The following is a 17,886-nucleotide window of genomic DNA, read 5'->3' as shown; positions in this document are numbered from 1 at the left end:
CTAGGGATGAGTAGAATTTGTGCTTGTAAGAGTAAACTTCTGGTAAATCTGCCGTTTTAGGTCCTATTTATAGTAGTCCTAAAATATGAACAAATTAATTTTAGTGAATTTTAAGGAAACAATTGAAAGAAAAATTCAAATACCTTAATGAAAATGTTAAAAATATTTAAATATATCAAGAAAGTGAAAAATTCAAGACATTAATCAAAACGTTTTGTGCGTACTAAACCTTAAACAAGAAATTGGTATTTTGGTTTTCTGCTGTGCAGTGACCAATGAATGCCTTTCCTCCATTGCTTTATTCTCTACTAACTGGGGAAAAATAGGATTACTTCTTTAATTCTGATTTTTTTACATAGGCATCACATAAGACCATATTAAGGAAAGGACTGTCAGTGTCTAGAAGTTGATCCAATGTTTGTTCAGTCTCTTTTTTTTTCTTTTGTTTCCTTTTTTTAATCAATAATTTAGGAAGATTATATTGAGACAGATGAGAAGAAACTTGTTCCTCTCCGCTGGACTGCACCTGAGTTAGTAACAAGTTTTCAAGACAGACTGTTATCAGCAGAGCAAAATAAATACAGTAACATATGGTATGTAGAAGGCCTGGAAAGTGCTTCAATGAGAGATTTGTGAACATATTTTCAAATGTTAAATGAAGGAGTAAATAGTATTGACGTTGTCCCAATGCACTGCTTTCTTATTCCATCAGATGGACAGTAGGGTGATCTCTGTAAACCTGAAACTGTGCCTTGCTATGGAAAGATTCTTAGAAATCTGTTGAGAGAATGGTTGGAATAAGCAAAAATGTTTAGCAGAAAAATAGGTGTTTATGCAAATAAAAATCATTACTGTGTGTTTGCCAAGTGCCTTCAAATGTTTTTAAAGGAAAGAGGTGGAAAATGGTGTTTCCAATAATGAGTAGCTGGGGATGACATGAAACGTTGATCCCACTAGACCCCGATTAAGTTCCAGTGGTAGAACAGTGGCATCTTAATTAAAATGCTGTGTTCTTGCTGTAGCATTTGAGGGCAGCAATTAACTGTTTGTCTCTGCTCCAAAGAGCTGATAGACAATGGCTGGGGAAGCTCTTGAAGAGGAATGGGTTTGAAATTGCCAAGTTCTACTTCAGTTCTCAAGCCTCAAGAAATTTGGACGATGGAAATTGTGGATTAGGCTAACGTTTCTGAAAACACTAATTAAAAACTGGGCTTTATTTGCTGATTTAAAGGTAGGGTTGCAGAAAGCAAGAGGGATAGATAAAAATTATGTAAATACTGATTTGCTTCCATCTTCCAAGTGAGCAAACAGTTCTGCTGTTCATCTTGGGTTAGTTCATCTGGACTAGGAGCAGCTGAGGTCTTAAGGTTTCCAAATGGAATTTTAATGCCTTTCATACAGAACAGATTTGGATTAGATGATTCCAGACACCACTTCCAAACTAAATTACTGTACTGTGACACATGCAGAGTGAGTTACTTTGCATTTTGAGCACAGAAAGATCGCTTGTGTATTAACTGTAATGACTGAAAATGTGATTAGTGTTGTGCACAGTGCATGTACAGCACTGAGCAGAGAGGCAGCTTTTGACCCCTGCAGCTTACAAATAAGGAATTTTTGAGAGCTGAAACAGAGATGAGGTTTTTAGCAGTTTAACCCATAACTGCAGTTGCTGATGAAGGCTTTTCCTTCTGTTGAACTTACCATAAGGCTCTTTCATCTTGCTTCTATGTAAGATACATAACAACTTGCTTCAATATATAATAAAAAATGTTATTTTTTATTATTTGTGGATTTTTTTCCCATGGTTGAGTCATTTAAGGCTTCTTACATTCTGTTGCCTTCATTGTCATTACCTTCAAGCAACTTCACTCTTCAGGCTTTTAACATTCTGTCAAATAAAACAAGGTAACAGGTTCTGAAGTTTAGAATTCCAGGGACAATGGGGAGTAGCATTTATTTCTTCTTGCCAGTTATGCTGTGCATGTCCTGACTTCCTTAGAACAGCAGCTCTGAGGTAGTTCTGGGAATGCACAGTGACTTGCTGCTCTGTCCCAGGTCCCTGGGGGTGACGCTGTGGGAGCTGTTCGAGAACGCTGCTCGGCCCTACTCGGACTTCTCCGACAGGGAAGTCCTGACCCACGTCATCAAGGAGAAGCAGGTGAAACCCTTCAAGCCACGCCTGGAGCAGCCCTACTCTGATAGATGGTAAACTTCAGATGTTTTTATTTATTCTTAAAGCTACTGAAGAAGTTTCTCAAATTACTCAGCTCTCTTAAATGTACTGGAATTGTTGCATGGAATCATGCTGCTGGCAAACCCTGGATAAAGGGAGTAAAAGGACTTGCTGTAGATGGAAGTTCTTGCCAGCGGTATTGGTACTCTGAGGCTTGTTAGATATGTGACTTTTATGAATTCCTTTTCAGTGTGAAACCTACTGAAACCTGTTTCCATTTGTTAGGTATGAAGTCCTGCAGTTCTGTTGGCTGCCTCCAGAGAAGAGGCCAACGGCAGAGGAAGTGCACAGGCTGCTGACTTACCTGCGCATGCAGAGCCAGAGGGACTCGGAGATCGACTTTGAGCAGCAGTGGAATGCTCTGAAACCAAACACCTCAAACAGAGAAGCGAGTAATTCTGCATTTCCAATCTTGGATCACTTCACAGGAGATCGACTCGGCCACGAGCTGGAGGAGGTTCTGACTGTGACTGAGACAAGCCATGGGCTCAGCTTTGAGTACATCTGGGAGGCAGCTAAACACGATCACTTCGATGAATGTGGTCCTGTGAACCCTGAGGAAGCAATGACCTACACAAGCATTTTCTATCCGGTGGAGGTGTTTGAGAGGTCGCTTTCAGAGCAAGGATCGGGAGCCCAGGATGGAAGTGGCCAGGAGGCGTCACTTGCTGTCCCTGGGGTGTTACCTGTGTTTGATGCACACAAACTTTCTGTGGGAAATGACTACTATATCCAGTTAGAGGAAAAAGGCAGTGGCTGCAGCATGAATTTTGATAACCAGTCTGTTGTATTAACAACAGAAGTTGATCATCAAGAAGCTGTACAAGAAAAAAGTTCTCATTTCACGGTTCTCAGGGATCTTGATGTTGAAGAATCTAGTACCGATGGGGACTTCTTCCACTACAACTCAGATCCTCAAGAGGAATTTTTGCCTGCTGCTGGTAGCCCAGAAAGCCCTTTCCAGAGTATATTTAATGACATTGACAGATCAGAAGAACTGACAAACAGAAAAATACTTGGGTTTGCTGAAACAAATGATATTACTAAAGACTTTAAACCAACTGTTTTGAACTCAAACACAGATGATGGAAGGGCAGTAGGATGTTCTGAGAAGGAGCATTCTAGTTATACTTCTGAAAATGAAACAGTTTCCTTATGTGAAAATATCTCCAACCAGTCTGATACGATAACTTTAGAAGAACTTTCTGATAACTTCTTATTTCTTCAAGAGAAAAACTTATTAACAGGGTTGTTGTCTACCAAAACCAGCAGTGATCTGGGGCAAAAATCAGATGATGTTCTAAAAAGTATATTAGAAACTTCACATAAAAACTCTGTAGAGCCTGAGCCTGTGCTGGCTGAAAATGCGCAGGTCTTCTCTTTAATACATGAAAGTCTTAAAGCAGTGAAAGATGAAAATTTTAACCCAGTGACAGTGAATAAAGATCTGAATTCTCAGACTCCTGGAGAGGTGCAGGCATCCTCTAGTCCACCTGGAGCACTTAAATCACGTGATAAACATGCAAATCTTCCTATTTTGAAGGATGAGGGAAAACTTTTCAATGTAGAAGTGAATGAAGTTGTGTCCTGTAACACTGATACTCTCTGTCAAGAAGAGCTATCCTATAATGCCAAAAATAATAACGTTGGAAATGGTCCTTATTATGGTGTTGCTGTTGAAGCAGATGAGTGTGATGCACAGATTAAGCAGGGACTGCTTTTCAAGTCTGATGAAATAACTTTTAATGGAGAAAAATGTAGTGATCAGGAAGACAGGAAAAGAAGCTTGCAAGATAGTTCTCCCATATTAAAAAAAAATGAATGTTTATTAGAGGAAATACAAGAAACATCAAATCACTTGGAGAACTGTAAGGATGTTCCAGAAGAGGTGACCTTAATTTCTGTTGCTGCTTCAGACTGTACAAGTCAGGATAGTCTTTTGGAAGACAGCCCTTCTCCTGTGCAAACTGCAGAACAAGCCTTAGAGACACCTGATTCTTTGGATTCTTTAGATGTAAATGAGGTTTTAGAATCTTTACAGACTCAAAGTCCTCAGAAGCTTTTGCCACCCGATAAACCTGCTGACAGTGGCTATGAAACGGAAAACCTGGAATCTCCAGAATGGACTTCCCATGTCCCTGTTGAGGATGCTTCCAGTGTGGATACAGCTCTGTGTGTTGTCAGCGAGAACAGTGTCAGTGCTTTGCCCTCCAACCCAGTCATCATTGTTTCAGAGGCAGCAGCTTGTTTAGATGCAGTGAACAGCAATTTTGAAATAACCCCAGTGGTTTTTCTGGGTGGAAATCAAAATTCCTATAGAGACTCTGCCTATTTCTCTGATAACGATTCTGAGCCAGATAAAAAACAAGAAGAGTCTGTAAATCTGTCCAGAGAGACTGTGTGTGTTGTTTCTTCCACCAGAGGGGAGAATCACACACAAGAGGCTTTTGGTTTGGAGGAGAGCCAGCAAATATGTGATGTGAGGAGTTACCAGGAGGATGATAATCCAAACACAACACTAGAACTACACCACGATTTAGAGATCCAGGAGGTGGATGTAGGGATGCAGGGGTGTCCTGATGAGTGGGCTGAGGCAACTCTCACTTCCCTGGGAATAGAGATGGAAGGTAACCTAAGGGATGAAATAAAACTATCGGAGACATCCCATAAAAGTGTCTCCTGTGTTGGCACTAACACCTCAGAACTTCTTTCACACAGAGACTTAAAGTCTGTGCACAACATGCACGGGCCTTTAGATCTGAGTACCACTGAGAAATCCTTCTACCACATGGAAGGGCAAAAGCTGAAAGAGCCAGATATCGAGGGAAAATACCTTGGCAAACTCAGTGTTTCTGGAATGCTTGATTTAGAAGACGGTGATGATGCAGATGAGGAAGATGAAAACAGTGATTCTGAGGATGACATGAGGACTTTTCATATGCATAGTCTGAGTTCTGACAGTGAAGATGAAACTGTTCATCAGGTACCTGAGATAGTAACTGACAAGGATGATGGAAAGCATTTGAGAAGCCTGTTGAAACTTCCAAAACCTCTGAATGAAAGGCAACACGAGCTTTGGAAAGATGAGAAAAAGGCTGTAACATTCTTTGATGATGTGACAGTCTATTTGTTTGATCAGGTAATGTTTTAATTACTAACTGAAGTTTTTGTTGGTTTGCTTTTTTGTGTGTGTGTGTTAAACAAGAAGCAGTAGAATAAATAGCTTAATATTTGGGAAAACCTTGTTACAACATTACCTTTCTTGTTTTGGCAGTGTTAGAGCTTGGTTGTGATGTGGGTTATTTTTATATATAAGAAAGAAAAAAAAAAAAAGAACTTTTTGCTTGGCTAGGTGCAGTTTTGTGTTGCTGGTAGAACAGCAGCACTAATTTAAAGTGAAGGAGAGTTTTGCTTTGGGCAGGGTTGGTTGCCAAGTCCTGAACCTCCATTGCTGTTGGACCCTTGACTGCATGTGCTGAGTGAAACGTGGTTTTTAGTGATGTTTGTAAGCTGTGTTTAATTTGAATATGTGAGACAGCATCGCTATGGACCAGATCTGATTAATTTATTTTGACAGAATGTTGTTGTAACTTTATAGAAGCAGCTTATCTGTTTAATGTGTTTGAGGACTTCAGGTTCAGATGCCTTTATAAAAGAAAAGAAGTAAGGGAAAAAAGCCAACAACTAACCAAACAAAAAAAACCCCAAACTGAAACCTGGCTCTGAATCTTGTGTTACTTAGCAGTAAGGCAAATTTACCTAAAATCATAAGCAAAGATGAGAACAGCATTTAGATGGTAATGCTAATTTTTATTAATCCAGTGTGATTCACGTTCAGTGAAATACTGATCTGCTTATAAAATCCGAGGTTACCTTTGTTTCCCTGTCTGCTTTATCAATTTTTAACTTCTGTAACTGGATACAGAGGGGATTGTATTGTAACATTATGGCACCTAAACTAGTCCAGTGAGTTTAAAAGAACAGTCACATTGTCAAGCTTCGGAAATGTTGCTTATGCTGACGCACATAAATATTGGAGTTAATTGTGTTTTGGAATAGAAACCAGAGGTGATATATTTGTGTTTAGGTAGGTTGTAGAATAGTAACCCTTTTGTCAGAGGGGAAGGAAAAAAATTAGCTGTATTTAAACTGCTCTTAGTTGGTGAACTCTTTACTTGTTATTCCAGTAACTGATAAAATGTTGGCTGCTTCCAATACCGGCTGTACAAAGTCTGTCTCTTTATCCTAAAGCTCGATTAAGGGATTCAGAAGAAAAATAAAATGTTGGGAGATGGGATAAGGCTTTATTAAAGAGGAAAAAAAACCCTACCTATGTTAGGCTGATAAGGGAACTCTTTTCCATTGGAAGATATTTTAGCTTTGTTCCTAGAAATATGAACCCTTTTTATATAACAAATAACATTTAAGTAGTGAATTCCTACTTGTATTTTAGCATAGACTTGATACAACTCTTTAGAACTGGAAGTACATGCATGTACCTAATCTATAGCTCAGAGTTTTGTTGTGCAATAGGAACAGTTCACAGACCTTTTAATTGCACACTCGACCTGAGGGCAGTGTGGGGCAGTGTGTTTGTGGTGCAGGGACACGTTGTGTGGACAAGGAGTGAAAGCAGTGCCTTTGTTTGCCTCAGGAAACACCCACCAAGGAGCTGGGGAGCCATGGGGTGGACGTGAACGGGGAAGGCGCTGGCAGCTCTCCTGTCCCATCCTCCAGTCTTGGGTACCTCAACAGATTTGCAAATTCAGAAAGCTCAACAGATGAAGAAGGTACTTGAATATATTTGTACACAGCAGGGACTGAGACTGGTTTGTGCACGGTCTTTTATGAAATGTCATTTAAATTAAATGTGACCTGTAAATTGACTGTACCACGGTGGCTCCAGCTTGGCATCCTAAGCACACGCTGCAGTTGGGCTCAGATTCCCGTGTTCCTGAGGATAAAATGTGACAGTGGTTGTTTATATATTGATGTGTCCAGGGTACCCTGAGAGGACACCAAACTGTGGGTGACAAATCTCTAGCCCAGCACTAGAGCTTTTCTTTGGGGTCAATGCAGCGTTCCAGGGGCTTACTTGTAAAACTGTGTGACCTCCCCTTACTGAACTGTAGTGATGCTTTTTGCTTTTTTTTTCCCCTCAAGGTGGGGGTTTTGAGTGGGATGATGACTTCTCCTCTCCAGAGCCATCCTTTCTATCCAAGGCAGCTAATAGTCTCATTGGTTCCAAATCACCCCTTCAGCCATCAAAGTACTTCTCTCCACCTCCACCTTCCAGGACTCTTGATCAGAACTGGTCACATTCATCCCCTTATTCCAGATTCTCCATCTCTCCTGCAAACATGGCAAGCTTTTCTCTTACACATCTTACAGATTCAGATATAGAGCAAGGAGGTAAGTGATTTAGTTGTAACAATTATTTTAAAGCTACAAGCCATAGATACAACAAATCTGGTTCTATTTTAAATGCTTAATTTTTAATTTATTTTTAGCACTATAAAGGTAATCTCTTGTGTTTCAGTTAAGAGATAGCTTTCCACAGAGATTGGGATTGTTTGCATCCAAGTTGCTACAAGCCTGTGGTTGAACAGTCTATGGAACACTTATAGGACAAGCTCTCAATTTATCTGTTAAAAACCCCAACTGCTGTATTTATATAAATGAAACCTCTGCAGTGCTTAAGCAGTGCCACACTATGGCACTTGATAATTCTCATTATTGCACTGTCATAAGTCACAGCTGTGTTTTCATTGCACAGGTGAGGATGCCAGGAGTGTAATGTTTCTGCCATTATTGTGTGAGCTTATTTTACAGTTTAGTTTCTTTCCATATTGCTCTTTAGTCAGTGCATTCTTGACATCCTCTCAAGAATTGCAGCATGTTTTCAGGAGCTGTGAGTAGGATTGTTTCTGTTAGGAGAGCCAAACAATCTCTTCAGAGCAAGATCCAGCAGTGGATTTATTAACAAGCCTTGTCTGTAACAAAAAGCTTATTTAAGCTTTGATACTTTTTTGAGGGCTAAGAGAAGCAAAAGTAAGGAGACTTGGATCAGTTGGGCATGTAATTAATCTCAATAAAATGTTGCATTATTAAAACTAAATATTACTGATTGCAGAGCCTTGCTAATGGGCAATGTCTATAAATGTGTAATCAGCATTAAAGAGTTGTATTGTTCTTGTATTGTGCTTACTGATTAGATAATGTTTGCTGCTTAGGAACTTACAGATAAGAGAGATTGTCTTGGACATCCTGCATTGCCTTTTGTGTCCTGGGAAGTGACATTGAACTGTGTGATTGAAGCAGATGTCTGTGAATAAATGTACCAAATGTTTACAGTAGTTGAAAGCCTTAGGGAAAGATTAACCAAAACTTGGAAGTGCAGAACAGCAGAAGGCCAAGTTCTAGGAAGAGTCTTGGAAAGAAGTGAGGGTTGTGCAGAAGAATCTCACTGTACATTATGACCTTTCCTCTGTTAACAGGAAGCAGCGAAGATGGAGAAAAAGATTAAATTAATTTAAACTTCCTCGGACTACATACATAAAACACCCAGACTTTGTGTCTGAGACTTCTTTGTGTAAACCCTGGATCCTCCTGGAGGGACACAGGTAATCAAGAAGTACTGAGAAACGAAAGTAAACACTGAAAGCAATGTTAAATCAGGACATTAATTTGAATGTGTATTTAACTTTGTAATGTATTTTTAAAATCAGTGCAATTTTGCTTTTCATTGAAAGACGATTCTGCCGCTGTTTTCAAGTACTTGAAGTATTTTTCAGATAACTTAAACAAGTAAAGCAATTACACTACAGTCTGGTTTATGTATGAGATTGTATAATATTCTTTTTATATTTTTCCATGTAGTTCATTATCTATTTGAACCCACACCTGTTGTAGAATTGTGTATAACTGTCCTGTGCAACAGGTGGCTGTGTCGATGGAACTGTATGAATGATAGTTGATCAGTAGTGAGCCATATTTATTCAAAAAGATATCACTACATATTACTTTGCTTATTACAATTGCACTATGGATTATTCTTCCTTTGTTTCCTGATGATGTACAGAATCAGAATCTTAAATCTTTCAAGGAAAATAAGACAAGTTGAATTGGCCCAGTTATCCAGTTTAATTTGTCCTTTTTTGTAGCCTTTGCTATGCACGGTACTTGTAAAACGTACATAACTTCTGAGTATTATGTTAGACTTGCTGAAATCTTATATTCAGTACCATTTCTAAATGATAATGATTATAGAATGGTTGTTAGTGTTCATGTTTTATAGGAAACTGGAAAAGAATATATATGATATACTCTGGAATTTTTAGATGAAAGAGAGAATGTCTCTTAATTCCTGCGTATGATCCTACTGACTGCTCAAACTGTAATAGCATCTGACTATATCACAATTAAGGGCCTTCCAGTTTTTACTGCAATTTCTGCCTTGGAGAAAGAAGAGGAAAAATTGGCTGTACAAAACTGTGGAGTTTATGACTCTTATAAAAAGACTAATTTCAGTAGCCTGGCTTTGGGCACACTGTGCCCTTCAGTTGTACATTCTGTGAATTCTGAAGCTCCTCTGCTGAGGGCAGGCGGGGCTGCCTTCAGAGGCCTGTGGTAAATCTACCTCTCGGTGATGTGATGACAGGGAAGGTTTGGATTGACAGTTAATGCCCAGTTTTGCACCCCTGGTAAGGCCAGGCCCACTTTAAGATGTCTGCAAGGTACACCTTGAAATGCATCCTGAGCAAATGGGGCAATCCTGTAAGTTGGCTCTGAAGTCTGTAGGGAGGGGAAGACACTGCGGGGGGTTGAACCCTCCCACCCTGCCCCTCATCTGGCTGGTTCAACCCTTTCAACTGCTCGGAAAAAAGAGATCCTTAATCATTACTGCAAAGGGAGTTCAGTTGAGAAACAAATCCCTGACCTCTTGGAATGCCTTATGCAGCTGTGGATCTGCAGGAAACACTGATAGGAACAGTTTACCTGGCTTTGTGTTTTAGGGCACTACAATACAAATCTACTGAAACACAAAGGACTTTGTATTTTAGTGGCGGTTTTGGCAGGGCTCGAGTTAATGGTGTCCAAGTGCTCTGTGTCCAGATCCAGTCACCAGAGAATTTGCATCAGATGAAGATGGGAAAACTAGATATTTTCAGATGTGTAATTTTTTTTTGTATACCTCTATGTTAATTTTGATTTTTAAGTGTGGTTTAAAATGACAGGAATATGTCAGTTGTGTTTTTTTTTTTTTTTTTCTCTAGCATTGTTTAGCCCTTAACCAGAATGGCTTCCATACTGATCAAAAGGGAACGATGTAGTTATTATGTTATTTGAAGTTGCCAATGAATTGTTGAGATTTCTTTTTCTGATGAGGCACTCAGGTTTGGAGTTAGTCAGAACTGTTCGTCAGTATGAAGTGAGGAACTGAATTTTCCCATGGACTTTTCCCAGAACATGATTTAAAAGGCAAAGTCAAGTAGCTCTTAATACAGGCTTACAGTATATACTGTAGAGGGTTTAAGGAAGCTGTGCACTACAAATATTTAAAAATATTGGTAATAGACTTTGTGCACAAATTATTGCTTAGAAATTCCATAATTCCAACGTTAAACTCGGTGATACAGCTAGATTTAGGGCATTTCATCTGTCTTCTACAATTCTCACCATAGTAAGAATGGAATTCCACAATGGTCTGCAAAGAACGTGTGGCTTGTCTGCCTGGTGTGGTGAGAAGCCTGTCAGACCTGGAGTTCAGCCTTAATTTTGAATCATTTGATTTACAAAATTAGTCCAGAGTTAAGTAAAAGCATATACTGCAGAATGTTGTAATTTGGTGGTTCATTTTGTTTCTTAAAAGTCTGGAGAATCAGATGTTTATCTTGCACATCAGGAATTTTGTTTGCTTGATGAGAATCCAAGATTTTTATTCTTTACCTGAGTTTAAAGAAAATCTTACACAGGAAGTGAAAGTTTACTCCTTTGTCCACATGGACTCATTGCTAATGAATTGCCAAAGGAGCATTTTTTCCAAAATTAGATGTGTATTATATTAAGCAAGGTAATGTCCTTTTTAGCTGTACAATGAAGAGAAAGAAATATTTAAAGTTGACTCAACCTCAGTTTAAACAAGGATTTTAATTTCAGTAATCCAGTAGGCTGGATTGCAATAATATAGATGGTCTTTTGGGGGGAAAAATATACTTAAAGATCTGATCAACTACTAGCAATACTTCAATGTCTGCCTGGCAGTCAAGTGGCACAATGAAGATGAATCAGTAATTCCAATGTGTTCCATTCTAATGAGGGGATTTGTCACAAACCATTCACTACAGGTAATTTCTTGCACTAGCTACTTAAGCCTGGGCTCTCTTTGAGAAGTACATGTATCTATTTTCAATGGTTTATTATGAGGACTGCTTACAGTTTAATTCCTTCTCTAGTAGAATACCTGGATTGTTTGAATAACGAAGGCATTGTCTCAATTTGGTTACTAAAGGTATTTAAAAGCTCTGATTTTTCCCACCTGAAGAAGTTTGTTTAAAGCTTGGGATCTGTAGTAAGAAGCCAAGAGAGTGAGAAGAGTGTCCAGTTTCAGTGGGAACACCTGTACCCTCCCCAGTCCCCCAGCTGCAGATACATTGTGAATACCTGCATTTATGGAAATTGCCATTTTCATGAAACAGAGCGGATTTAACGTTTTTTTTTTTCCTCATATCCTTGTTGATGCACTAATGAAAGCCATTTAAATGCCTCATTCTTTTTATCAGTATTTTTAGCAGATTTTTTGTAGTACTCAATCTCTTTCATGAGGAGGCTGGTTGGTAGAGAGACCTTTTTATTTTACAATTAAGCACTGTCCTAAAACGTCAGCATCATCAGGTGTCAGTGACATGGCTATTTGTGTTGGAGTTGCTGAAAGGTGGAATCCAAGTATTTTAGCCTTATAAGAAATAGCCTTAAATAAGAATGGAGTGTACAAAATTACTTCAGCTTTAAGTCACACAGAAATATCCTTGTATGTTAATGGTTTTGGTAAAAAATGGGAAGAAATCTAGAGGAGAGTCAAGCATCATATAAACTTATTGAAAATAAGTATTTGTAATACCAGCAGCCTGTTTTTCAGAAACTTGAATATGACTTACAGTTAGTTTTGTTTATGAAATTGTTTGAACTTGCACAGATGTAGGTGTAACTTAAATGATAAATGGTACTGATGTGTGTGTATATATAATGTTTAATTCTATTTGTAAATGAGAAACTATGTAACAAAATCATAGGTATGAGGTTTTCCTATTGTAATTTAATACAGGTATGAGGTTTATGGCAATATATCATAGTTAATGAAATTTCAGGTCAAAATGTCTTTAAATTGTGTACATTTTTAAATTGTAATTTCTACTGTATATTGATTATCATGCATAGTGTGATTCAAGAAACTGCTTGTAATTTAAAAATATTTAATATTAAAATAAAATACAGTTATATATTTATAATCTCTTTGTCTGTTTGTTCATTTTTAAACAGATGCCAGCAGTGAATCATGTCCACAGTGTAGTTCCACTGTAAGATATATTTATTAGAGTCCAGAGGTTGAGAAAGTACCAAAAGTTCAAAGCCACAGTCCCAGCAGATGAATCTACACTAAGTAATGTAGTCACCTTTAATTTCTTCCAATATTACCCTTGTGAGAACATTCAGGTAATGTGTGTACAGTCAGAAGAGAAGCAATAATTGAAATACAAACTGAAATTCCAAACACTGAATATTGGTTTTAATCATAGAATTTAGTATCAGTAGGAAGAATGCAGAATTCAGAATTTGTAAGTACTCTTCAGAAAACAAGTTAATGTTTTCTCAGTATTCATTGAATTTCTTTCTAGAAGATTTTCTTGGGTTTTTTCAACCCAGGTGCATGTGCTGAATGGACCAAAGAGGTAAACACAGTCCTTGTGTGTGTTGGGAGCTTCTTTCACATGAGACTGAGACTGTTTCAGCCTGGGCATGTGGTGAGGCGGGAGGAGAGTGCTGGTTTTGCTGTTCGTTCCTTTGCTGTGGAGGGCACTGGCAGCAGTCAGGGGTTAGTGGAAGCCATGGAGGAAGCCCCCACATCACGTCACAGCCCTTGAGCCCTGGCAGCTGCTGAGAGCTGGGAATGAGAGGCTGATAGCAAGATGACTTAACTTTGTTAGGTAAAATATAACTACTGGGCTGAAACTTGACCAAGGCAGCGATCGTTAATGAGAGCAGATGTAAAAGATCCCATGGCACTAAACTGATCATCCTACATAGAACCTATTATCGAAGAATTTGAGAACTTGCAACCTCTGTCAGCAGCAGCTCCCTGCAGGGGATGGCAGTGCTGTGTCTGTGGGCCGATGTCCCACAGGGGCTGAGAACTTGCTCGGCCCTTGGCAGAGCAGAGCTGGCACGGCCTTTGTGCTCCTGCAGCTGCTGCAGGGGGCACTGGACTGCCCCGTGCCTGTGGTGGCTGTGCCGGCTCGGTGCCCTCAGTGGCACAGGCGCTGCTGCAGCGCTGCCCCCCCTGCCCTGTGCCCATCCCAGACCCGGCGAGGAGCCTTGTGCCGCCCGCCGTGTCCGTGTGCAGCCCCCGGGTGTGCCGAGGGGTGGCCGGGGTGTCCCTGCCCGGTGCCTCCCCCGCCTGGCACCGCAGCTCCCGCCCGCCCTGCCGGGCCCGCCCCCGCCGCTAAAGCGACGTGTCGGGCGGCCCCGCCGGCACCTGCGGCGGGCTCAGCCTGCGGGGCTCGGGGCTTGGGGCTGTGTCAGCGCTGCCCCTGCGGCCCCCTCGGCGACAGGCGAGTCCTGCTTCCCTCGCAGGCTCCTGCTGACAGCCCCTGGCTCTGCTGAGAACCCGCAGCCTTCGCTCCCCGCTGCCCCCGCAGAGCCTCCTGCTGCTCCTGCCTCCCCGCGGGACTCCGCTGTGTTGCCCCCTGGGCCTTAAGCACGTTCTCTGCAACTGGTGCAGGGGTAAGTCACAGTGGAGGGACACCAGCTCTGATGTACGGCTGCAGAGGGTGGAAAAACGTGTTGGTATTTGGCTGCTATCACTCTTTGGTTTCTCTTGACCGCCCCAGTCTGCTGCTCCTGAACTCCTCCTCAGTCTGTTTCCTCCTTGCACACTCGGACCACCTCCCTGGGGGTCCCAGCAGCTCCTGTGGCTCCATAAGGTCTCTTCTGAGGGTTACAGCAGCGTGCAGCAATCCTTGGCCAGCTAGGTGCCTTCTTATCCCATCGTATCCCGACTGCTTCTGCTCAGTCTGCAGTTTTAAAGACTACTTTGCTCCCACAGTTTGCTGAAGCTTCCTTTCTCTTGAATTTTCTTCCACCTTTCTCTCCTGGCTGCCTCCATGAACCTCTTCTTCACCAAGTCCTATGGGCTGTTTTCCTTCCAAGCAGCAGCTCTCCCAGCAGTGCTTTGTGCTGTCCTGCAGATCGGGCCTTTTCTGCTGAGTTACACAAAGAGCCCAGAACAAATGCAGTGCTTGCCTTTTGTCATGTTTTCAAGCTGAAGATACCCGTGTGTCTCCAGCATTGCTTTGAGGCTCCCACAGCAGAGCTGCTTGGTGCTTTCTCTCAGCATTCATCACCCGGGTGCCACCCTCACCCAGCTGCTTTGTGAGTTGCTGTCACCTTTGCTAAAGCTGCTTCCCTGGTAGTAAAGAAGCTGGGGATGGGCAGGGTGCCCTCCCAGGCAGAGAGCTGAGCCCCTGCCTGCCCAGCAGCTGAGCTTGGCTCTAGAGAAACAAGAAACCAGAGGAGAAGTGGTGTTTACCACAGCACACTGGGAACTGCCACCACCTGCTCCAGCTGAGGGTGATGTCCTGTGCTGGGGCAGTCACACACCTGGGCTGAGGTTTTGCTTCTTCTTTAGTTTATTTTTTTATTGCCTCACCAACTCTCAAGCTGCTCCTGTGTAATAGTACTGGTATAAAAATATATTTCATTTAGACCAAACCTTTCTCTGACTACGTCAAGTGTAAGAGCACAGAAGGAACATTCTGAGAATGTCTCTCAGTAACCTGATGGTTGGTGTCAGAGGCAGGGTGGCTGTAAGGCTGTTGTCTTCAGATGTAGTGTGGGCACAGAATCTGGGCTGAGGGAGGGTAAAATATCAATGCAGTCATCTGCCCTGCTAATGTGGGGGAAGGAGCATTGCTGTGTCTTTTTGGATAACCTGGAAAATAACCTGCCCTGCTGCTGTTGATCTGGCAGGAACTGCAGTTAGCCCTGCACTTAATGGATTATTGTTGGAAGAGGGAAGTGCTTGTTTTTGTGTGTGTGTGGGGACTGGCCCAGAATGCAGAAATGCTGCAGCTGAAAACACGTGGCTGACTCGGAGTGTCTGAGCCTCTCCAGGAAGGGAGTGTGCCGTGTGTCCCTCTAGTGGACTGCTCAAAGCCATGGTGGGAACTGGAAACAGCAATTGCCAGGAGTACGAGCCTGAGGGTTCTGTCTAACACCCCCCACAGGCAGAGTGAAGCAGTGCATGGTTTTATTATGGTGTGGGGTATGAGCTGTGACACAACAGGAAAGTATGAGATCAAAAAGTAGAGGCAACATGTTATCAAATCTGACTGACCATTGTACTCCACAGGTGTTTGGAGTTGTGGTTCATTATTCTACAGGAAGATTGGATTAGCTTGGAGACCATTTTCTCTTATGTACAGTGAGAAAAGGGAAGTCTCTCTAATTTGAGACCTTCTAAGAAAGCAGAGGCATCTGTTTTTCACCAGTAGGTGATTTCACTGCATCTTTGTTTCTGTGGTTCCATTCACTTGTCCTCTGCTCCCTCTGTAACATCTTCCTGCCAGCTGAAGGAGGATCTGTTCTCTGAAAAAGGATTTTCTCCTCTGTTCATCTGCACAGGTCAACTTGAGTAACAACATTCACAACCTGTAAGACCGACATCACTAAATTGAGAGCCAGTGCCGGTTTTCCAGTAAGTGAACCAAGTAAATACATCAAACCAACCTGCACTGGCTCATTGGTTCAGCAGGGAACTGTGCAGCAGTCAGAGACATCGGTGTCATGTTTTAACAGCACGTTGGTGCTTAACACCAGCACCTCCAGCAAACCATGAAGACTAAAACCAAAGGAAAGAAGCAAAGGCAAACTGCTGACAAAGAAGGGTTTTCCGAGGAGCCGGCAATGAGAAAAAAAGAACTGGTGAAATGTTTGCGACGCAGAGAAAGGAGGAATGGGCCAAACAAGGAGAGCAGCAAGATGACTGCAGCCAGAGCCAAGAGCCCTTGGAGCACCAAGGACAGGCACCTGAGGAGGCTGGAGAGCAACGAGCGGGAGAGGCAGAGAATGCACAAGCTCAACAACGCGTTCCAGGCCCTGCGCGAGGTGATCCCTCACGTGAGGGCTGAGAACAAACTGTCCAAAATAGAGACCCTCACACTGGCCAAAAACTACATCAAATCCTTGACCTCCATTATACTCAATATGTCCAATGGACACTTTCCAGCAGCAGAAGGGGTGGGAGGAACCTGGGGGTCCAAATTGTACCAACATTATCAACAGCAACATGGGGAGGATGACCATGAGGAACATCTACAGAAATGTTCCATGTAGATTCATAGCTTCAGCCTAAGAAAGCTTTGCAGATGTTTACATCAACAAGTATTTTAGAAGTTTTTATGCTTTGCAAGGTTCCAAAATTATCAGAGCAGATCCCTAAAAGATAAATATCAAGATAAATACTTCGATTTAGTGACTGATTTCCCATAGGGTCACTTCAGCCATCAGTTTTCATTTCCTCTGTGGCTGGGAGATCACAGCAGGCACTGCAAGGTTTCCAGACCATCCAGCCTCATGAAGACTTTCTTTAGTGAGTGTCTGGCTATCCTTGCAATACAAATAATAAATAAGGGACAAATGGCTTATTTTTGCCAAAATAATGATAAAAATGCTTTGGGATAGTATTAAGTTAGACATGGTTTAGCCAATTTAAATTATTTGCTAACGAAGCCTGTGATGTGATCGTGTTCTTTTGGGGTTAGTGTTAAATTCTGGTCCTATAAACCAATAAATGCAGAAACTCTTCAAAAAGGAAAATGAGCTTTTTTTTTTTCACCCCTCCTCCCCCCATTTCCCCCCTTACAGTAGAATGTTTGATGTCCCTGAGGAACCCTCATTTCCTCTTGGATTCTCACGCCTGAAGCCTGAGGGGCCTCAGCTGGAGCTGCGGTGCCCGTGGGGTCCCCGTGGGGTCCCCGTGGCCCAGCTCATCCTCCCCACCCCCCAGGAGCTGCTCCAGGCTGGGACAGCAAATTTGGCATCTCATGCAGGACTGGGATTGACAAACTTTGGGGTGTGGCCCTTCTTCCTGCAAAGTGGGGCTGTCCAAGGAGAAGCAGTGGCTGAGGAAGGATTTCTTGGCTCCATCCAGGCTGTGTGCTCTGTGCAGGTTGGGTGTTATTTGCTCTGCTCCAGCACAGCTTGAGGATTCCATCTGGACTACAAGGTGAGGTTTCCTGGGCTGGCTGATCAGGGATGTGAATTATTTTCCCCACCATAGCAATCCACAGCTGTGATGTAGAACAACACAGTGGTTTGTATGTGTGGTTGCCTTACTGGAGAAATTCTTTGGATCCTGCCTCAACCTGGCATTT

General features: G+C 41.9%; 2 protein-coding genes across 2 annotated transcripts in view; both read left to right on the top strand.

Annotated features, from left to right (window-relative positions):
• LMTK2 (lemur tyrosine kinase 2) overlaps window positions 1-12,744 on the top strand; it is a 40,245-nt gene extending 27,501 nt beyond the window's left edge. Inside the window, exons 10-15 of the mRNA XM_050317784.1 lie at window positions 472-593; window positions 2,059-2,208; window positions 2,462-5,375; window positions 6,891-7,026; window positions 7,400-7,648; window positions 8,734-12,744. Of these exons, the coding sequence (XP_050173741.1) occupies window positions 472-593; window positions 2,059-2,208; window positions 2,462-5,375; window positions 6,891-7,026; window positions 7,400-7,648; window positions 8,734-8,762 (3,600 nt within the window). The 3' untranslated portion in view covers window positions 8,763-12,744. The remainder of the gene's footprint in view (window positions 1-471; window positions 594-2,058; window positions 2,209-2,461; window positions 5,376-6,890; window positions 7,027-7,399; window positions 7,649-8,733) is intronic.
• A 1,317-nt stretch (window positions 12,745-14,061) lies between these two features.
• BHLHA15 (basic helix-loop-helix family member a15) lies at window positions 14,062-17,283 on the top strand. The gene is made up of 2 exons (XM_050317300.1): window positions 14,062-16,001; window positions 16,136-17,283. Exon 2 carries the CDS (start codon window positions 16,346-16,348, stop codon window positions 16,844-16,846), a length of 501 nt encoding a protein of 166 aa, XP_050173257.1. The 5' UTR covers window positions 14,062-16,001; window positions 16,136-16,345; the 3' UTR covers window positions 16,847-17,283.
• Window positions 17,284-17,886: the final 603 nt, after the last annotated feature.

The sequence above is a fragment of the Myiozetetes cayanensis genome, unplaced genomic scaffold, assembly GCF_022539395.1.
Source record: "Myiozetetes cayanensis isolate MyiCay16 unplaced genomic scaffold, myiCay2020 scf20-37, whole genome shotgun sequence".
Taxonomy (NCBI): Eukaryota; Metazoa; Chordata; class Aves; order Passeriformes; family Tyrannidae; genus Myiozetetes; species Myiozetetes cayanensis.
The sequence above is the reverse complement of the archived record's forward strand: the minus strand, read 5'-3'. Positions and strand labels throughout refer to the sequence as shown.

Bases quoted from the DNA above. Each gene is read 5' to 3' on its own strand.
- BHLHA15 (XM_050317300.1), top strand. From the start codon at position 16,346: ATGAAGACTAAAACCAAAGGAAAGAAGCAAAGGCAAACTGCTGACAAA.